Source organism: Delphinus delphis, chromosome 8, assembly GCF_949987515.2.
Source record: "Delphinus delphis chromosome 8, mDelDel1.2, whole genome shotgun sequence".
NCBI classification, from domain to species: Eukaryota; Metazoa; Chordata; class Mammalia; order Artiodactyla; family Delphinidae; genus Delphinus; species Delphinus delphis.
This window is the reverse complement of record NC_082690.1, coordinates 95,165,681-95,187,656: the sequence shown is the minus strand read 5'-3', so window position 1 is coordinate 95,187,656 and position 21,976 is coordinate 95,165,681. Positions and strand designations below refer to the sequence as shown.

The 21,976-nt window shown below is 56.6% G+C and overlaps 1 protein-coding gene across 2 annotated transcripts in view; it reads right to left on the bottom strand.

Annotated features, from left to right (window-relative positions):
• Nucleotides 1-21,976, bottom strand: part of CD82 (CD82 molecule) — a 51,663-nt gene that overhangs the window by 10,316 nt on the left and 19,371 nt on the right. The window contains exons 2-5 of one of the 2 annotated variants that reach the window (XM_060018754.1): nt 14,253-14,335; nt 9,108-9,180; nt 4,177-4,301; nt 3,947-4,021 (exon numbers count right to left, since the gene is read on the bottom strand). In XM_060018754.1, coding sequence (XP_059874737.1) covers nt 3,947-4,021; nt 4,177-4,301; nt 9,108-9,180; nt 14,253-14,315 — 336 coding nt within the window. In that variant the 5' untranslated portion in view covers nt 14,316-14,335. Of the gene's footprint in view, nt 1-3,946; nt 4,022-4,176; nt 4,302-9,107; nt 9,181-14,252; nt 14,384-21,976 lie in introns of both variants that reach the window. The other variant, XM_060018753.1, reaches the window with a different exon arrangement.

Here is a 21,976-nt window from a genome sequence, read left to right as displayed (position 1 = left end):
CCAGAGGAATCTTAACTCCACACCTAAATCCTGGTTCCCACAGCCCTTGTTAATACGAACATTAATACTGGTGACAACAGGAACAGCTGCCATTTACTGGGCCCTTACTAGGCATTAGTGAAGTTAGTAATGGTGACAGTAATAATAAACTCTTGCAACGATGCCAGCAAACATCTGCTCTGCACCAGGCGGACACTATGCCCTTCCCATCTGTCAACGCTCTCCAGCCTTGCCACCACGCTATCAGGTGGCCTTTGGGGCCAGTGGGCTCTGGCACTGAGAAACGTTCAGATTTTAGGAAGGGCTGGGAGCTATGTGTCACCCGCCCCCCCACAATCTCTCCCATTCATATTTCCCAAGGGGCACCTAAAGGGGGTAAACCATGGCCATCAACAAGCTCATTTCCGTTCCGGTTCCATTTTGCCACCAAATGAGTTGCAAATGGTATTTTTGTTTTTCAAAGTGTTTTTTGGACTTCGGAATCGCAGATAAATAGAGCAGACCTGTAGGATTACTGCCATTTGACAAAGGAGGGAACTGAGGCACAGAGAGGCTGAGTAACTTGCCGAGGGTGTCAGAGCAGGGCTCCAGCATGGGCAGTTTGGTTCCGGGGTCCGGGCCCTGGGCCACCCCTCTATGTTTTCTACAAGCCTTGCAGTCTGGGTTCCCTGCAACGCTGACAGGGGTGGGGGCCAGCCAGGTCTATTCTCCTCCATTGACAGACACAGAACCCACGGCTTGGAAGGCCTGTGCTTTGCCCAAGGCATCCAGCCTCCCCTGTTGCTGCCCTGGGAACAGTGGCTGCTGGGAGGAAGGACAGATAACGGCCCTGGAGACCACCTCAGGGGGAGCCCAGAGGCTCAGTCCCTCCAACCCGCCCAGGAGGCCTGGAGAGAGAAGGAAGATCGGACCCATCGCCTTCCAGAAAGCCTGCTTCCTTCAGGCTCACACAAGTCCCACCTCCCCAACTGGGCCTCATCTGCAGGAATAAACACCACCCGGGCATGTTTAGTCTTCCACTGGGATTTACAATGCGCTAGGAAAGAAAACATAAATCATTCATTCCAACTCGGGCGATCGAGTGGCGCCAGCACTTCCCCAGCAAAGCCAGGAAATTTCCCCGCTTTCCAGAAAAGGAGGTGGGCCAAGGTGAGGCCAGCTGGGGCTGGGGGCGGGAGGTGTGAGGTGTGGAGCCTGGGGGTTGCGGGGAAGCACAGGAGGGGACGGTGAGGTACCACGACAGACACAGCCTGGACTGGAGTCAGGAGAGCTGATTCTCCAAACAAGCCCTGCTCTGGGGCTGGGGGCGTCTCTAAGGCATGGCTCCCTGTCAGCGGCCAGGCAGATTATACCAGCTCGAGGGGAGGAGCATGGAGTAGAGGAAGGCGTGGCCTTGGGTCGGAGGGATGGAGATGGAAATCTCTGCTCTGATGCATCTGAGCTGAGTGTGACCGTGGCCCAAAGTCACTGTTTTTCTGGGCCTCAGTTTCTTAAACTTGAAAATGCTCTCAAAACTAAAACGTGCGCCAAGTGACTAGCTCAGCCCCTGGGACGTGGTTGGCGCTCACAGATGGGCACCGTCTTTATTACTGTGAGATGGGGAAACAGGGGTGAAAAGGTGGACTGCCTGACACCCCTGCCATGTTGGCCAGCTTCTGAGTCACAGGAACCGGCTCACTGGGGCCCAGTTCTTAACCACTCTCTTTGTAATGTACCAGTGACTGGGTCCCAGAGAAGCCCCAGGTGTCACAGGGTGGAAATGAAGACCTAATCCCATAGTGCTTGCACTGGAAAAGTAGTTTCCCTTCCCTAAACACTGGCTTTCTGTCTGGCACCAAGCCATCTTTCATCTACTAAACTTCCTTTCCTTTCATCTACTAAACTGCTATTTCCCCTTTTGCCTTGGCTGCCAGGAAGCTCAGTGTTCAAGTTAGCTCTCAGCTGCTGTTGAGTATGCTGTCCCCTAGCTTCAGGAACAGTGGCCTTCTTCTGTCTCAGTGTGCATTCGGATCTTTCTCATATTGATTTTAGTTGCTCTATGCCTATGTTGGAAGCCAGCTCCAATTCTCCTGGGAAACAGGCTGGGCGGATTATAAATAAGTAAAGCAGATTCAGGTAGGAACCACTATAATGAAAATTTCACCAGCATGAACCCAGAAGCCAGGCTGCCAGGGTTCAAATCCTGGCTTTGCCACTTACTAGCTGTGTGACCTTTGGCCCGGTGACTTAACCTCTCTGTGCCTCAGCTTCCACATCTGAAAATGAGGGTATTCATACCCGTGACCTCAAAGGCTTGCTGTGAGGAACGAATAATTAAATGCAGTACATGCAAAGCGTTTGCTGCCAGGCTTGTTCTAAATTCTATTAAGCATTAGTTGTTGATGTTGCTGTAATGTTTTCTCAGCTTCCTTCCAAGAGAGATCTGTGGCAACTTGACCTTCAAGTGGTAAAATGTAGGAGATCACCTGGCCGCTGGCTCTGCCAGCCCAGTCAGTGGACAAGAACTGTAGCCCTGGAGGAAGGCAGGGTCCCAGCCTCAGCTGAGCCATGGGTGAACTCCGACTGGCCTCAGGGAGCCTGGGCTCTCACCTGGCCTGGCCACTGACCACTCTGTGCCCTCACCCCTCACCTGCAGGATGAGGAGGTGAGGCTCAGGGAAAGAAGGAACGTAACGTGGCTAACACTGTGCCCAGGATCTGGTGTGTGCCGAAGAGGGATTAGGGATGAGGGGTTATCATCACTACTACCGCTGCTGTCGTTGTTACTCATCTCTCTGGGCATCTGCTTCTCTGCCCATCAACGTAACACTTACACGGCAGAGCTGCTGGGAGGACGAGACAATGTGTATAAAGCTTCTAGAAAATACCACGTGCATGGAGTAGGTGCTCCACAATAACCGTGACAGCCACAATCGACTGGCAGGCCCAATAGTCATCGCCAGCTCCCTCCTCTCTTACGTCTCTGTCTTTAGAGCCTGAAGGCTGGATACTCACTTTCTCAGCCCCCTTGAAGCTAGGGGTGTGTTAATAACCCAGACTGGGGGAGAATTTTGGGAGGCTTGCTTTTCTGATAAAAGGGGTGGCCATGGCTGGCACTAGCCCACTCCCTTTCTTCAGGCCACAGCAGCACAGATGTCGTACCTGGTGCTGTGGCAGCCATCTTGCGGCCATGAGGTGAGTGGCAAGATGAAGGAAAGCCGTCACAATGAGGATGCTGAACAGACAGCCAGAACCAGGGCCTCCGAGCTTCCGAACCTGACTTCTGGTTCAGTCAACAACAAATGTCCTTAGAGTTGAAGCCCAGCATGTCTGATTTTTTATTCCTCAACGCTGAGTGTCTTCCCGCTGACACGGGAATAATGTTTTCATGGACAGTCTCCTCCCTGGGCCTCATCTGTGGATGAGGTGCCGAGAACTGTGCTAAGTGTTTTGCTAAGATAAAGATCATCTCACTGAATCATCACAGAAACCCTGAGAGTTAAATTTATTAATGTCCCCAGTTTACAGAAGGTGAAACAGGCACAGAGAGGAAAGCAGCTTGCCCACGGCCACACAGCTAGAAAGTAGTGGGATCGAGCCAAGATCTGGGCCCAGCAGCGCCTCCACCGACCTGTACTGTCCTCTCCTCTAACCTTCTGCCATGTGGCCACAGGGGGCTGGAAGCCTGGGAGGCTGACCTGGCACCTGTGGGTTCCGGTTTTTCTTTTCTCGGCAGCAACGCATGGCTTGCGGGATCCTAGTTCCCTGACCAGGGATTGAACCCGCACCCCTGGCCGTGAAAGTGCGGAGTCCTAACCACTGCACCGCCAGGAAATTCCCCACCTATGGGTTTCTCTGTGACAACTAAGAGGCCTCTTGTCTAGCCCCCGTCCCAGGCCAACCCTGCCCCCCACCCCACGTGGCTGGTCCAGCCCAGGTCGGGGGGTGGGGACGAGGAGGGTGCTTACCTTGCCCATGTTGAAGTAGAATAAGACCCCAGCAGTCACCTGGGCGATGAGAATCAGGAGGACGAAGGCAAAGTACTGGGAACACAGAGCAGGCACAGAGTCAGCTGGGGGCTCCCACCAAGTCCTACGCGCCTCAGACGCCCTCACCCAGGCTGGGCCGGGGCTCTACTCAGGCCCCTCTGGGCGGGATGAGGGGGGCTGGGCGGGCGGTGCTGGAGGACCGTACTCACCATCCCCAGCAGGCAGCGGACCTCATTGACAGCACCAATGCAGCCCAGGAAGCCCATGAGCATGGTGAAGCCGCCCACGCCAATGAAGACATACGCCCCCACCTTGAGCGAGGTGGACGAGGTTTCTGCGGGTGGACAAGAGCATCCGATTCAGCCTATCTCGCCCGTACTAAGTACAAAACCGGGGCAGGGCTGCTACCAAATCCCTGCCTTGGGGTCAGGCTCTGGGGTCAGCCATCCAGCCGGAAGCCCGTTCCTTCACCAGCTGTGGAAGCTGGTCCCCTAGACGTGCGCCCCACCCCCCATCTATCCTATCCCCACCTCCCAACCGTCCCGCTTTCATTTTTCTCCTTAGCGCTTACCAGGATTGAAAAGACTCTCGTTCTACCGGCCTATCTCGCTCATTGTCTGCTGCCTCCACAAGCCTGTGAGCTGCACAAAGGCAGGGACTCTAGTCCCTGCTGAACCCCCCACCCCCAGAACTGTGTCTGGCACAGCAAAGTGCTGGATGAATAACTGTTGAATGAAAGAACCACAGACTGGCAGGTTCCGCTGAGGCCACAGATGCTGAGGGCCTGCCTCCCTCCTCGTCCGTGACCAAATGCCGGCCTCCCTTGCCCACTCCCTAGGCCTCAGGGGCTTCACATGTGCCGTCTCCCCTCTGCCAGAACTCTACCCAGTAGGTACCAGCACGGCCATCTCACAGATGAGAAAACTGAGGCTCAGAGAGGCCCACCAGCACGGGCCAGAGCTGGGACTTGGAGACAGGCAAGCCCCCAGCGCCACACTCTGCACTGAAGCACCGGGCACGTGTACGGACACAGGCGTGCCGCCCATTCATGTGCTCAGCCCCCAAAGGTTTACCCGGGGCCCACCGTATGCCAGGCTCTGTGCCACCTGCTGGGGATACAGCCGTCAGCCTGCCCAGGTCCCCACGCCACGAAGCTGATGGGGTGAGGAGTGTCTCTTCTGGCTGTGGGAAGGGTCGGGAAGCTACTGAAGCCGGCTAAGGTCAAGGACATGGGCAGGGAGGGGCCGGCGTGGTGGGGGAAGGCTGGTCTGAGCAGGTGACATGATCGCTCAGCTGAGAATGAAGCCGTCAGCCGAGGGAAGAGCTGAGGAAAAGCATTCCAGGCCGTGGGAACAGCAGGTGCAAAGGCCTGAGGAAGGAGTAAGCTCGGCGTGTTTGGAAAATAAAAAGAAGGTCAGAAAGAACGGATCAGTGTGAGTGAGAGAGGAGTCTGACAGGCGACATGCCTGAGGCGGAGAGACAGGGGCCTAAGGGCGATGACAGAGCCCCCGGGGTAGGTGGAGGTCAGAAGTTTCATCGGGGCACTTGACCAGCATTTCCCAAGAATCCCAACGGATCACACAGGGAGAAGCTCATGTCCTTCTCCAGCTCCCCGGTGTGGGGTGCGTGGGGTCCCCTCTACCCTGAGGCTGTGACGCGCTAGGTGGACCAGGGTGGACGCGCCCCCCGGCAGGCAGGGCGCTGCGGGCTCTCTCCCCTGACAGCCCAGGCACTCCAGGGAGGCTGGCGCGGCACTCTCAGGGTGTGGGGTGTTTCCAGAAGGGGGCCTCAGCAGATCAGGAGGACCTCTCAGGGATGCAGACTCCCGGGTCTGTCAGAGCCAGGCAGACTTTCCAGGAGACCGTCTGGAATCTGCATGGTGAATGTGCTTCCCCGATGTCTCGGGCACAGCCAGGGCTGCCACAGTTGCCCGTCAATAAGCTGACTGACCACCATTCCCTGGGGGCACCTCAGAGGGGCTGAGATCCCCACCTCGACCACGGACGGGGCGTTAGGGCCCTTAGGGAATAACGACAAAGCTGGAGTGTGGGTGGGGAGGAAAGTGTGATCCAGCTCCATCCACTTCCTGGGCACAGACAGAATGTTCTGGAGCTCAGGAAAAGCCCTGGCCAGCCCACTCCACTCTCAGGCACCAGGGGAGGGAGGCCCCCGCTCAGCTCCTCACAGGAGCCCCCAGGAGCCGGACAGAGGCCCCGAGGGGCTGAGTGAGGGGCTTCCTTTTTGCTCCAGGCCCTCACCGCCCTGGCTCTCAGCCATCAACCACAGCAGGGGAAGGCCAGCAAAGTTTGCTTTTCTTAAACTTCCTGGGTTTGGGTTCCAACAAGCCCTCCCAGCGAATACTCCCCCCATCAAAAGGCAAGTGGCACTGCCTGGAAATCCACTGTGTGCCAGCCCTGAGAAAGGCCCTTTATCCAAACCATCTTGCTGAATTTCTGCCGTGGCCCAATGAGGGTAGATCTGCACCCTGATCTGTCTGTAAGGGCCCAGAGGCCCAGAGCAGGCAAGAGGCCGCAGATGGGGCCCAAGGGGCAAGGCTGGAGGCTGAGACCCCCACTCGGGTCCTTCTCTTGGGAGGCCAGCCGAGCTGCAGTGTGGCGTCTCTCTTTTCTCAGAAAATTTCATCAATACCAGTCCCTGTCTTCCTCCTGGGTCTCAGGCTGGCCCTGATCTGAGCAACCTGACTTAGGAAGGAGTGGGGTAGCCCGCACACTGTGAACCAAGGCCAGCATCTTCCCTTGGTTTTATTGGGCCTCGGAGGTACCAGCGAGGTGGGAAGGAAGTGGCCCAAACTGAAAGGGACTGAGGAGCACGAGAAGAGGGTGCCACGTAATCCCAGCTTCGCTGCTAACAGGCTCTGACCCCGGGCAAGCCGTTTTCTGGGCCTCTATTTTCGGCTCTGTGAAATAAAACTAATTCCTACTTCTTAAAGATGTTCTAAGGTTCAGATGGTACTATAAACTAATTTAACAATCACTCATGTAGGGTTTACTATTTACTAGAAACTCTTATTAACTCGCCTCATTTCTCACGATAGCCTTATGACCTACTGTCTGTTATTGTCTCCATTTCACAGATGAGGAGACACAGAGCGTGGAGTAACTTGCCCAGGATCACACAGCTTGCAGACAGCAGAGCCAGGATGGGAACCCTGGCGGCCCGGCTCCACGGTCTGTGCCCTTAACCACTGTGCTTGATTCCGCTCGTTACGGTGTGAACGCGGGGCGTGCTGCAGAGCCCTGCGGTACAGGGGATGGGGTCTCAGGAGCCATGCCCCCTGGTCCACATCCCAGCTCCCTCACCCTCTAGCTGTGTGTGTGCCCTTGGACAAGTTCCTTCCCTTCCCTTCAATTTCCTCCATTGTAAAATGGGGTTAGTAATGCCTAGCCCCATGGACGGAGAGGATTCAGTTGGTAAGGGAAGAGCCGTGCCATGCAGGCCTGGCACACGATAGGCCCTGGGTTCCCAGATCTGACCTCACTTGCTGTGTGACTCTCAGCGAGTCTTTTTCTCCTCTTCTCTGAGCCTCAGTTTACCCAAGGGTATAGTGACCGGACTAGCAGATTGGTGTTTTTGAACCCTGGCTGCCCTGGGAACCCCTGGGAAGATTCTTAAAAACCTCAGTGCTGATCTGAAGTCAGATCCCTTGGAGGGGGCTAGGTCTTGGTATTTGTAAAGGCACTCGGGTTCATCCAGGGGGCCTCTAAGGCTTGGCCAGCCTGAGGTTCTCAGCCCCGAACAGGGAGGAGCAGCAGGACGTCCCCGGGGCCCCAGTCGGGGTGCAGAGGGCACAAACGCCGTGGGCGGGCTGGGCCTTGAGACTTTGCCCCGAGATGCAGTGCCCGCTGGGTGTGGGCCACAGCCCAGGAAGCGGGAGCCTGGGCCGAGCAGGGCCAAGGGGGATGTGTCCCATGCGGGGAGGGCGTGGGGCTGGAAACCTAAACCTTAGCCCAGAATGGGGAGCAGTCCCAGCAGAAGTGAGGACTGACAGCCCCAGACGGCATCGGAAGTGGCTGGAGGGTGGATCTTCCTTGCTTCCCTTCATGTGTGAGGGGAGGCCTAGCCCCCAGGGCCCCTCCATCACCCATCCTAGCCTGGTTCCGTTTCATTCAAATCAAGCAGCTGTCACAGGCCTGAGTCCAGGGGAGGGCAGCTGCTGGGAGGGGAAGTGAGCCAAGGTCGCACTTGCTGAGGGGAGTGGCATCTCTGTGCTCTGCTCTGCTTCCCTCCCTCCTCAGGACGTCCACTAGACGCTAGCGCAGCAAGCCTGGCAGACTTCCTGGTGGTGACTGTGAGTAGATCGGAAAGGGCGCTCATCATCATCATTGGGCTTCTTTTCCTCCAGCTTCAAGAGTGAGACAAGGGGCTTCCCCTACCACGTGCAGCATTTAGGACCAAAGCTCTGGGGGTTCGAGTCCCACACCTATCACTCAGAGGCTGGGTGAACTCGAGCGAGGGACGTTACTTCTCTGAGCCTCATTTCTTCATTTGTAAGGCAGGAAGTTGCTACTGCACAGGGCTGTTGTGAGATTAAGACAGTTTATCTATGCCAAATGCTTGGCCCCATGCCTGGCACATCATGACCACAAACGACAGACACTGGGCCCGGCACCTCCTCGTCAGCACACTTGCCTGACCCACCTGGCTGGTGCCAGGCACACAGTAGGCGCTTCACGCATATCTGACGATCTGCCACTCCTGGCCCTTTTTCTGAACTAGGAAGGGGAGGGGCTGTTGGCCACGTTTTGCTGAGCCGGCAAATGGAAGAACTGAGGGTGTAAGAGGCTTTCTCAGGTCAGGGCAGAGGGAGGGGGCCAGGATGGAGAACAAGCCTCTCTCATCCCCCACCCAGTGTTCTCCAGACAACGGCAGCTTTGTTTGGGGAGGGAGAGAAAATTCCTTCTGGAAACCCCTGCAGAGAGGCCCAAGGCGGAGCGGTCAGCATGCAGGACCTGGGCGAGGCCCAAGGTGGAATGGTCAGCATGCAGGACCTAAGCGAGGCCCTGAGGGCAGCTGGAAAAGGGACGGCGTTGAGGTTCAAGTACTCGTGGGAGCAGCCCTGCCTGCGGCCCCGGCCCCCTTTCAGAGGCAGCTGGGGCAGGCGGAGCAGAGGGGTCCTTACGCAGGACAGAGATGAAGCTGCTCCTGTCGGCCAGGATCCACACCCCGAAGCCCAGGATCACCGCGCCCAGGACCTGCAAGGTGAAAGGGGCAGTTAGTGGGGGCCGCTCCCAGCTGCCCCTGCAGCCTGGCCGGGGGGACACAGGGGAGCTGCCTACATCCTTGTCCAGCCAGGGATGTCAGGGTGGCCTCAGGCCCCGCACCTCAAGTCCAGCCAACTCCAGCAACCCAGACAGCAGGGCCATGAGTGGGGAGGCCCTCCTACCCCCACGTGTGGTCAACCTGAGCATACCGGCTCTGGGGGTGCAGCCTGTACCCTCCTACTTATCTCCTGGCCCTGCCCCAGCCTGGGGGCTGGGAGCTTCCCCAACAAGCCAGGCTCAGGGTGGGGAAACCCTCGGGGGACATGACCGTCGGAGCCCAACCCGTCTTCCAGATCTCTCAGCTCCAAGGCCACCTTCCGCAGGAGGCTTCCTGACCCCCAGGCAGACTAAGGGGCCTCTACTGTGTGGCAACCACCGTGGGACACTTCCTTAATAGCCTTTCCCTCTGGGTTTAACTCTGCCACTTGTCTCTCTGGCTAGACTGTGAGCTCCCTGAGGGCAGGGCTGGGTTGCATGCAGCTCTGTGGGCCTGGGCGCACCAGGTGCTGAGGGCCCCCCCGCGGATGAGTGAGTTCATGAACCCAACTGTGTAAAGGCAGGATTAGAAAAGCAAACGAATGGTGGTGGGGATGGGGTAGGGTGGCTGGCATAGGCCCAGGTATTCCCTGCCTCTCTTCCCTCCACCAGGGGGCAGACCCACAACCGGAGCCCACCTCCCCCAGCCAAGATCAGCCCAGCAAGACCCCATTAAGCCAGCCACGGCTGGGGAAGGGCCTGCAGTCCCGGCAAAAGCATAGGTTCCCTTGAGGGGATGGAGGCGGGGAGGCTTGCATCACCCCATAAGTCTGGCCTTTCCCTGGGGCCTGGCCTGGGTCTACCTGGGGGATAACCCACCTTCAGGGTCCCAGCATGTCCCCACCCACCTTTACTACCAGCCCTGGGTCCCCGCCTCAGCCACCATCCCGTAACCTCTGGTGCAAGAGCAGCAGCTACTGATAACGCCCTCAGCCTGCGATGAGCCGCTGGGTCCCAGGGGTTTATCAGCCTTGCCCTACAGACCTTAACCACCAGAGCTGGGACGCTGGGTAAGGTGAACGGGGCATTTGCCGCACATGTGAAAATTCAGGGGACACCAAAAACACGCAGGAACCAAGATAAACGAGTTTATAGCAATCATTTTTAAGAAATGGAAATTCATGGGGGGAAAAGAATCCATCATGATGAACAAAATATCAAGCTTTTCAATAAAGACAGGCTTGGTGTTCCTGATTTTTCCTTTTGAAAAGGAGCGGGGCCCCGATGTCATGCAGTGCCGCGCTGTTTCTGATCCCACAGTGAGTGCCTCACTCGTCTCGCCCTGGCCCAGGTTCCTTAAAGACAACAGCGGCTGACGACCAGGAAGAGGAAAGTACAAGGACCTCCCCACATTTGTCCCCAGCCACTCATTTGTCCCCTCCTCTCTCCTTGTCTGATGGGCCCTGTTATCGTCCTCACTTGACAGATGGGGAAACTGAGGTCCTAACCTCACCCGAGGTCACCCAATTCACTCATCAGGGGCTCCAAGTCAGGTCTGACTATACAGCTGTGCCAGATGTCGGCACATCAGCTGCAGGGATACTTCAGGTCCGTCCCGGGCCTTAGCCTAGAAAGCCAGTCCCTGGGGAGAGGAAGTCCCCACCCGAAAGTGCGGGCACCTCAGACTGCACAGCTTGCGGGGAGGAAGGTGGGCTTTACAGGACCCGGCAGTCAGGTTCCCAAAGACTCCTGAAGCCCTGCTCACCCCAGCCTCACACCTCACAGCACAGCTGGCCCGTGGTCTGCCCCTGCCACCTCAGACCCACGTGGCGGAGCCCCTGTCCGCTCACCTCCTGCACTCACGGGGCAGGGCTGCAGGGGGAACAGTCCTCCCAAATAGAGAATTCAAGACAGGGCAGAAACTTCCCTCTGGCAAATATAATCCCAAAGAGAGTAAAATCCCAGACTGCCCAGCCAAGCTCCTCGGCTCGCCTCCCGGAACCCAGGGAGCGAAGTACCTGGCGCTGCCGTTTCAGCTCCCCTGCACGTCTGATGACTATGGCCTGAGCACCAGGTGTGCCTGGATCAGCGCCAGGCCACGGGACAGCCAGAAGCGAGGCCAGGGCAGGGGGCCGACCAGACTGGGGGAGGAACCACAAAACCCCCTTTCTCTGTGAACCACGACTGGGGCCGCGGGACACACCCCACATTAACCCACCCCACCCAGACCCACCAGAATCTCCCGACAGGAGCCAGGAGTCTCACAGCCAGCGTCCTACCCCCAGAACGGCCACGGCAGCTGCGGCCTCAGGGTCTCCTAGGATCTGAGAAAAGCTGACGACAGGGCAGTTTTCTGGGGAGTTTGGGGTCCGGAGGGAGTGAAGGCGAGGGGGTACATGTGCACCCGCGTGCATGCATGAGCACACACGGCAACCAGAGCGATTCTGCCAGACCATGAGTTCAATCGTGTAACCGCTTCCCACTGTGCATGAAACAAAGACCCAGGTCCTTCCTGGAAGGGCCACGCCGCCCAAGCCCCGGAGAGGCACCCGCTGGCCCACTCCCCCTGTGCTGGACTTCCGCTCCTGCTGCCGGGACCCTGCTCTCCCCAGCCTCACACGGAACTCCAGGCAGCTCTTGCTGACCACCCTGACAAGGTCAAGTGCCTTGTTATCTGCTCTCTCTTAGGGGCCATATCCATCTTTCCCAGGAGCGCCTACAACTGCAATTTTATCATCCATTGGAGTGAGCGTTTGATCGAAGCCCATCACCCCCCAGAACAGAAGCCCTGTGAGTGAAGAAGTCGCGGCTCTCCTGCTGGCGAATGTCTAGCCGGCACCCAGGACGGGGTCTGAATACACAGGGGTGTCAAAGACACATTTGGTGGAGAAGTATTTGTGAATGAACACACACACACACACACACACACACACACACACACACAGTCTCCTCTCACTCTTTCCTTTCCCTCTCACCCTCCTGTGATAAAAGCTTCCCCTCTCCCCCACGACACCCCCTCCACCACCATCCTGATGGGCCCCGTCCTGGGCCCCAGCACACAGGGAGTGAACACCTGCCCCCCAGGACCCTGGAGTGGCTGGGAGGAGGCCAAGCGAGACCGGTCCCCAGAGCTCGGGCCCAAGGGAGGCTCTTCTAGGCTCTGGCTCCATAGGTGAGACTGGGAGCGGAAGGGACGCCTTGGCCCCAGACCATCAACCCCTCTCCCTTTCTCCATGAAGTCTCTACCTCCCTCCCTCCCACTGCATGGGGGGAGAGGGGGTGTCTGTGCCCTTGAACCCCAAGCCCTGCCACCTCCTAGGCTATAGCCCAGACTCCTCCCTCCAGTCCCTAGAGCCCCAGGGACAGAACCACAGGGCTCCCACTCTCCCCACCCAACCCTGGCCAGCTGGCCCTTAAAGCTGGGCCTCAGCCTGGGAGCCAAGTGCCTGCCAGGAAAGGCGTGCCTGTGTGGGCAGCCACTTTTTTCCAGAAGCCTGGCCCAGCTGGGAAGGACCTGACCGCCAAGCTGGGAAACCCAGGTGCCCAGGCCCGGCTGCCATCAGTGGAGGGCCAGAGCTGCAGTGGGGCCCCAGTGCCGTCCTTGAGAGGGGAGCTGGGGTTGGAGCCAAGGTGGACGACCAGTAGGGCAGGCAACACCAGGGCTGTCCACGTGCATGTGCGTGTGCGTGTGTGTGTGTGCACGTGGGTGTACTTGTGTGTGCCAGGAACACACTTGTAAGTAGCTGTGTGTTGGGTTAAAGTTATGAGGGGGAGTTTAGAAAGATTCTTTATTTTCCAAACTTTCTATAATCCTATGTAACTTGTAATGTAAAACTTTTTTTTTCTACAAGAAATTCATGCCTGTTGTAGAAAATTTGGAAACTGCAGAGAAGCAAAAAGAATAAAACCCAAATTCCCAGGAATCCCAACACTAACATTTGGAGGTATTTTCTTCTCCTCTCAAAAATATTCATGTATGTGTACATTTTAAAAACTAAAATTGAATCATAATAAATATCCTATTAAAAAATCTGATGTTTTTAACAGTATAGGGTGAACCAACACCATGGGAGGCCACAGTCCCCAGCAGCACTCCTTTGAAGGTCCCTCCAGGCCACTCTCCCCACAGCCCCACCCCCATCACACACACTCACACTCTCACACATGCACACTCATACACTCACACACACACTCGCTCACACACCCATATATACTCACACATACACACACACACATAACCTCACATATACTCACACATATATACTTACACATAATCTCGCACACGCACACGCACACGCACACGCGCGCACACACACACACACACACACACACACTCATTCCATCATCCTGGCAATTCCAAGGCAGGAGTCTGTCTTGCCAAACCAGAGAGGAAAATTGGGGCCCCAGGAAAAGCAGCCCCAGATGTGCACAGAGCTTATATCTGGGCGGCCCCGGGGCTCATGACCGGGTGACGCCTGCCAGGGTGGGTCTGGGGAAGGACCACTGTGACCTCACCCCGGCCCAGAGGCCAGCCTCCTCTTGCCCACTCTCTGGGAGCTCCAGGGACACCCCCCACCGTGTGGGTGGGAGTGTGATGGGGGCAGTTGAGACCCAGACGTGTTAACAGGCAAGTTCTTCGGAGCGGGTGGAGGAGGATGGAGAGTCGGGACAGGACGAGAAAGATCCCAGAGGCTCCCCTACAACTTCCCGATGAGGAGTCAGGGGATGCCCCGGGGGTTCTCCTCTCCCCACGCCCACCTCCGGCCCTGAGAGCCCGGGTGTGGCAGCCTCGGTGCTCCAGGAAGGGGGAAGGCTGGGGGAGCCATCCAGTGCTCTGCCATCCAGCCAGCTGGGAACGCTGGGAATCCTCACTGCTCCCACCTGCTTCCATTTCCAACAGTCTGGCCTCAGCCCCCTGGCCCCAGCCACACCCCACCACCATCCCCAGGCTGGAGGGTCTTGGACTGGGACGTGCCCGGGAGGAGCATCTCTTCTGGAGGCATCTGGGTAGCATGGGTCATACTTACAAAGAAGAGCAAGTTGAAGAGGAAGAGGAAGTATTTGGTGACTTTGATGCAGGATGACCCCATCCTGCTGGTCCGGGAGCTCCCTGCGGAGAAGGCAGGTCAGTCAGCGTGGGGCGGGACCTGGCTGGGGGCTGGGGAGAGGAGAGGGAATCAATGCTGGTGGGTACCCCAGACCCACCGGCCCCAGATCATCCCAGCTCACCCCCCCCAACTACCTCATGAGGTAGGTACTAAGGTCAGGTCCTGTTTCAGGGGACCCGGAGGCCCAGAGAGCTTAGATGACTGACCCAAAGCCATGCAGTAGGGTGTGGGGGGTAGGTGGCAGCTGGGGTCTGGGTCAGCGACTTCACCAGGGCTCAGCCTAGAGGAAAATTATGGAGGAGACCCTCAGGCTCCCTGAGGCCAGAAACCCCAGGAATGGCCATGGCCCTCAGGCCCCATGGGGCTAAGGGAGCCAGCACAGGCAGCTGGGGCCGAGACAGCTGGACTGGGACAGCTGTGTGGGCAGAGCTGGGCTGGGGGGTGGGGAGAAGCAGGCCACTGAGCAGAGGGAACAGAGGGCCCAAGGCATGGGCTTTATCCCTTCTTCCTCCTGCAAGGGTGCAAGGCAGTCCTAAGCCTTGTGACTCTCCCCTGTCCACACGGAGGTCCCCTCGCCCTTCTCGCATCATTTTTGCCAAGTGGGAGCCCAGCTTCGACACCTCCAGCGACCAGGGTAGGGGAGTTAAGGGGGAGATTCGGGCACAGCACGAAGCAAAGCCTCCAACAAAGCAAAAGACGGCCTGGCCACGAGCACCCCGTCACAAGTGGCATGGAAGCAACATCTGACTAAAGCCTTACGGGGAATCCAAGAGCTACGTGGGGAGATGAGACTGAACACTCCTCCAGGCTCCAGGGTCCAAGACCTGGGTCTGAGAAATGCGGGGACAGCAGTGACTCAGAACCAGGGAAGTCTGGCCTCAGCAACTCCACCTGGGGCTTCCCCCAGGCCCAGAGGGGGAGAAAACAAGGGCTTCCCCTCCGTGCCCTCCCCCCACCCCCGCCCCGTGTCGGGAGATCCAGAGATCTGAGATCCTGAACCCAGGCCTGGCCCCAGGAACTGCTGGGGATGGTCCACATGAAGGAGAGCTTTGTTTCCTCTCTCCCTTCCCAGCGCAGCGCCTGACAACCACAGGCGCTTCGTAAACGGGCGCGGAGTGAAACGGCAAGAGAGGAAGGAGTCTCTCACCAAAGGAGGCCTGTTTTTCTTTCCTATCAGGGACCTGCTTGAGTCTCTCAGCCCCAAGCAGCTTATAGATAAATCATCATTTCCCCAGAAGAACTCCAGCACAGCATTTGAGCGGGCAGCAGCGGGAACGGGACGCCGGCTGTATTCTTGTGAAATTGGAGAAGTGTTGAAACAGTCCTTTGGTAACTGATGTCCGCCAGCCGTGTTGCACAGGCAAGGGAGTTTCTCCACTCTCTGGCTCCCACATCCTCCGCTCAGGCTGGGTGTCTGAGGCAGCCTCGCTGGGCGGCGGGTGTTCAGAAAGGGGCAGTTCTTGTTCACTGTTCACAACAGTGAACACCTGGCATCCCCCTGAACAGCATCGGCTCTGGACAGCCATTGGCATGTGTCATCCCTTTAATCCTCACGACCTGCCCAGAAGGTGAGGAAGGTCTTCCTGTCCTGGGGAGCATGGGGTGGGGGGACAGCCTCAGAGAGATGAGGTAACTTGCCCGAGAAACATAGCTCGTTAGGCAGTGGTAACTCCCGAGGTCAAGATCTGTGAAGGGCTGCCTTCCGGGGAGCGGCCAAGGCTGTATAAAGGGGTCTCTGGGGATGGCTGGGATTCCATTGTCCAGGTAGGTGGTGAGCACCAAGGTCACTGCTCAAAGGAGCTCTGGTGTGTGGGCAAGGAGGCAGAGGCTGCTGGGCTGGTATCCCCCGATTCTCCGGGCAACCCCGCTGGCCTCTTGTCACTCACAAAAACTGAAGCAGGCGTAGGGCAAAGAAAGCTCTTCAGCATCCTACAAGCAAACTAAAGCTCAGAGCGGTGAAGCAGCTTGCCCAAGGCCACATGGACCAGCAAGGACAGAACCCAGTCCTCCCGGCCCCTTAGGCCGCCTCCTCCTCTCCAGGAGGCAGCTGGGTGGGTTCCGACACTAAAACAGGAGCCAGGCAGCCCCATGACTGGCAGGTGGGTTGGCCAATCAGGGCAGGCCCAGAGACTACCTGGGAATCGCCTGAGGGAAGAGAAGGGGCTGAGAATCAGAGCCCGGGGTGCGTCGCTCCAGGGCCTCTTGGCCAAGATCCAGGATACAAAGTGTTTCTGTCCCGCAAGTGTTGACATTCCCCGCTCACAGAAACAGGGAGCAGGAGATGAACACGTTCTCCATACTGGGCAGAAGCTGGGCGGTTCCACGAAGGGCTGGGAGTCAGCTCAGTCTGGGGACGTATCCAGGTTGCCCCGTGATGGGGTCTGGCATCAACCTCAGGGAACCCATAACCACCACCAAGCCCCGAGGAGACCCCAAAGTCGGATTCAGAGGGCCCGGGGTTACGCTCTAGCTCTGCCCGCCCACCCTGAGGCCTGAACCTCAGTTTCCTCATCCACAACAATAAGAATAAGGATTGGTGTAGGGCAGGGATTAGCCAGGTGGGGCCTGTGGATCAAATCCAACCCACCACCTCTATTCTGTACGGCTTGCAAGCTAAGAACAGATTTTTCATTTTTAAATAGATGGGAAAAAATAAAGACTATTTTGTAACACGGAAAATTAAAATAAATAAGTTCAGTTGTATTGGCACCCAGCTGCATTGTCCACAGCTGCTGTCACAGGCAACGGCAGCGTGGGCCGGTTATGACAAGAGGCCACTGCCCCGCAAAGCCTAAAACATTTACTGCCTGGCCCTGTATGGAAGAAGTTTGCAGGCCCCTGGGGCAGGGGATCAGATGGCACACACACAAGTGTCTGTAAAAGGTGGCAAGGATCAGGACTGCCATTAGCTCGGGATCTTGGGGGAGAACGAGCTGGGCGGCAGGAATCGAATAGACAAGGGTTCGAATTCTAGATCAGCCAACGCACAGCCACAGAGAAAGGACTCACAGGGCCTCATTTCCCAACTGAACCCCCTGTTATAAAGAAAAGTGAGATCAGCGCCTCGCACAGTCGGGGCTGGGTGAGCTGGAGCTGGGTAAGCGTCTTTATCGGCACTTGTGGAAGGAGTGAAGGGTGAGCGTTTCACTTGCTCATGAAACTAAACAAAGAGAGAGTCTCCCAATATTGTGCTTTACAGAAACACTAGAAGGTCTGCCCATGCTTTCCTGTGAGGATGTCTGGAAAGCCACAAAACAAGGGAACGAGATGCAAGTACATCTTATTTGGAAAATTCTGGAACAGGCATTGACAGCTCTGTGAGCAGTAGGAAGGAGGTGCTGATTTTATGCTATACTCTATAGCAGGTAAACTGACCATTTCTAAGCAACTCCAATTTAAATTGACCAAATATATAATTTTATGCCAAATCAGTTTATACAATGGAATTATTATGCTACTAATATTTTACTAACTCCTGCTCATCCTTTAATACAGACCTCAGACATCCACCTCCTCCAGGACACCTCCTACTCCAGCCACCCTTGTGACCACCATCAGGGCCACACGCTCCCCACCAACACATATGCTGGTTAGGAGCCCTCCCCCTCTGCTTCCTTCCAATGGCACTGGATACTAGAGCAGTTCCTGCGATGGGCTCTGGCATCAAACTGCCTGGGTTTGAATGATGTTCTGTCACCTCCTAGCTGTGTGACCTTGGACAAGTGACTTAACCTCTCTGAATCCCAACTAACTCATCTGTGAGAAGAGGAAAATAAAACCTTTTTGGCAGATTTGCCCAGAGATTAAATTAGATAATGTGGGTAAAATGCCTGGCATGGAGCAGGTTTTCAATAAGTGGAGGTTACTATTATAACTCATGATGCTGTACAGTAATTTTCTACTTACTTGCCCGTCTCCCCCGTGGACTGTGATACCTTGAGGGGAGAGACTATGTATTATTTACGAGGTCAAAGTAGGCTCCCAACAAATTTGCTGAATGAAAGACTAGATGCATGGATGGAGGAAGGGATGGAGGGAGAGAAGGAGGGATGAGTACATGGATGAAGGGATAGATGGGGGATGGAGGGATGGGTGGATGGAAGGAGGGATGAGTGGAGGGATGGTTGGGTGGATAGATGGAGAGGTGAAGGGGAGGGGAAGGAACTTCCACATAGAACACCAAGACTTTCAAGTACTCAGTCACACAAAGGGAGTCTGAGCTCCACTGCCCCTAAATCAGCTGAGACTCTGTTTTCAGCCTTCTTCTGTCTTCCCCCAAGGGGTGGGGTGGGGGATGTGTAGGGTGAGCACCCTGAGCCACCTCTGCATGCCAGGACCCACAAGCAAGGCTCCCTCGCCTTCCCCGGAGCCCCTGGGGAAGATCCCCTTCTTTAAGAGAACCTCTTGTCTGTGTTGGGGCTCTGTGAGTCCACCCCTGCAGAGTAGGAGGTTGGTTTATCCTTCACTTGAGGTTGGGTGAGGAGCCCTCCAGCCTGACCCCAGAACCTGGGTGTCCCTGAATAGCCTTGGGGAAACCAAGTGGTGTGGTGGTGCAGCCCCTCAAGTCCAGAGGTTCGTGCTCGGCGCCTGCTCTGATGGGACGTGCTGTTTGAGACCCAGCACAGGTGACTGTCCCCGGACCTCCCCGCCCCCCGCCCCGGACCTGCCTCCTCAACGGTCAAACAACAGGCTGGGACCAGAGCAGCAGCATTTTCCACAGTAGTTCTTCCAAACACAAGTCCTAGAAGACACGCCCTTAAGAACAAGAGTCTTTGCTGTCACCAAGTTTGTGGAGCGCCAATTCTCCCCGAGTCACTGTACATTAGACACTTAGTGTCTCCAAGACACCTGGCAGTAAACACCGCTGACTTAAAACCATCTTTCACTCAACAGCCTAACATCACGTGGAATACACATTAGGCCCCCGAGTGTCCCTTGGGGGCCAGGGCTCCTGGACTCTACGTGCTGCAGGATTCAAAGGAGGCGAGGAGATGCACGGCCCTTCGACCCACCAGCTGGCTCAGACCCAGCACCTGAGAGCCATGCTCGGGTCTCTTCCTCATTCCCCTCATCCCACAGCCCACATGCGTCTCCTCCAATCCACCACCTCTCCTGGCCCCATGCCTCACCTCCCCCCTGGACCAGTGCTGCTCCCTGATTGGTCACAGGCTCCACTCCTGCCCTTGTCAAGCTGTTATGCACACTGCAGGGAGGGCTCTTTGAAAAATGCTAACTAGATCTTGTCACTCCCTTGCCTGCAACCCTCCAATGGCGATGTAGCTGACACTTTGCTATAAAATCCAGACTCTTATGTGGCCAGCGGGGCCCTGCCTGGTTGGCCCTGCCCCTCCTCGGTCCTCAGCACCTCCGTCCTCCCCATCCCACCTTCATCCCTAAGGCCGCTCTTTCTTATTGTTCTGTACACCAGGCCCCTGCCCACCTGAGCGCCTTTGCCCTCACGGTTCCTCTGCCAGGAGCATCTTCCCCCAAAGCCCCCGGCTGGCTCCTTCCCTTCCTATAAGTAGACTGAGCTACTCCTCCCAGAGGCCCTACCCGAACACCTGATCTATACAGCGGGCCTCAACTCCAGCTGCGCATTAGAACCAAAAAATGCCCATGCACAGCCGCCTGTCCTTGCCCTACGCAAGTCATCAGACTCGGGTATGGGGGCTTCCCTGAGAACTGTAAGGAACAGCGGCTTTGACACCTGCGCCTGTCACATGACCCTGCTCATTGCAGTCATCCTACTGGTCCACTGGGGTATCCGGAGCCCCCATGAGAATATGGTTCCTTCAGGGGAGGGGCTGCGTCTGTCTCACTTGCCCTGTACCCCAGAGCCTAGGACAGTGCCTAGCACGTAGTAACCCCTGGATGTGTATTTGCAGGAAGAAGGAACAGAAAGGGGAGTCTGGGGAGGTCAGGAAAGGTTTCTTAGAGGAGATAAGAAAAACCAACTTTGATCCTGCAACCGGAGGCTTTTGGGCCTTAAAAATGACATCATTGGCTTGTGGGGAGGGGTTGCTTCCTCCCAGGACTGGATTTTAATCTCCTTTGGGTCAGAAAAGCCCGATAGAAGCCGTGAACCCTCTCTCTATAAAGATGCATGAAGACAGGCAGGCGCACGCTTTCATCCAGTTTCAGGGGGCCACTAACCCCGGAAAGCCAGGACTTACTTTCCCCGTCTCCCAGTTGCTCTAGAGCAGTGGCCCCCAGTCTTGGCCATACATTAGAATTATCCGGAGAGCTCTAAAACGTGCTGGTGCCTGCCCCGCCAATCCCCTGCCCCAAGCCCCTGAGATCCTGCTTTAATTGGCCTGGGGTGCAGCCTGGGCATAGGGTTTTTTTTTTTTTTAAGCTTCCCAGGGGATTCTCATCTATTGAGACCCAGCATGGCCTGGTCCCTCTGCTCTGAGTGGGATGCAGGAAGGCCTGGGGTCCCTGATGCAGCAGGTCCTGGCCGGGGAGAATCTCACATGAAGCTTCCTGGACCTCTGCTCCATCCTCCACTTCCTGAAGGCACATTCCCCGCATCCTTCATCAGAGAGCGATATCCACTGTGCAGAAGACTTTTGAGATCATTGCCTTTCTCAGAGGGGCCAGAGAAAGCAGGAGACCACAGGTCACAGAGCAAAATCAGGGCTGCACACACAGTGGAGGACCTGCAGATTCCTGGTCCAGGCTTTTCTCTTTCCATCTGCTGTCCTGCCCCAGCTCACCAGGCCTTCCGTATAGAGATTGAAGGAGAACTGGACTCAGAGTCACACAGCAGCCCTTGGTTCCCACCCCTGGATCTGCTCCATACGGGCCACGTAACCTACAGAGCTGCCTCCTTATCAGTGAATGGGGAGACTAAACCCACCCACCCCTCACAGGTGTGAAGGTGAACTGTAATCAGGCTAGCACCTAGCAGGGCTCGATCCATGCTGGCCCCCTGGCCCCCTCCTCCCTCCCACTCTCCGCCTGAAGATGCCAAATCTGCCACATCTTTCCAGCTGTGTGGCTTTGGGCAATCGCTTCACCCCTCTGCCTCAACTTTCCCACTTGTGAAATGGACTTAATAATGGGCTATGGTGAGGCTTACATGAGTTAGTATCCATAAAATGCCTGGCACCCAGTAAGTGTCAAGTAAAAGCCACCAATGACGATGACGATGATGATTATCCGGAAGTTGTTGATTTCATGACCAACAGTCTGAAGCCCTCTGGGGGCCTAGATCCAGCCTCCAGATACGTGCCCAGCCTGGAGGCTTCTGTGCCAGAGAGTAACTACTGCTGCTCTCAGGCAGCGGGGTGGGGTGAAACAGGGCAGGGCTGGGCCCCCTAAGGAAGGAGGCCTCTGCCCTCCACAGGGTGGGGGGCCCTCTGTCCCTAAGCCTCCGGGCTGTGCCTCAGGGGCCTGCCTGACACCTGGACGTCCAGCCAGTTTGGTGAGTCAGACAACTGATCCCGTGGGAGCTCAGTCAGCTTGGATAGAAAGTGGAGTGAGAAAGCCTGGCCTGGCTGTTCTACTCTGGAAACCTGCCTGTCAGCAGACACTCCACCTGCAAGCTGATTCTTGGCCACCCAGATCTGCAGTTCTCTGGACTTTGTCCCGATTGCCTGTGAAAAGAGACTGGTCACAGGTGGCTGTGTTTGTTTTCATGT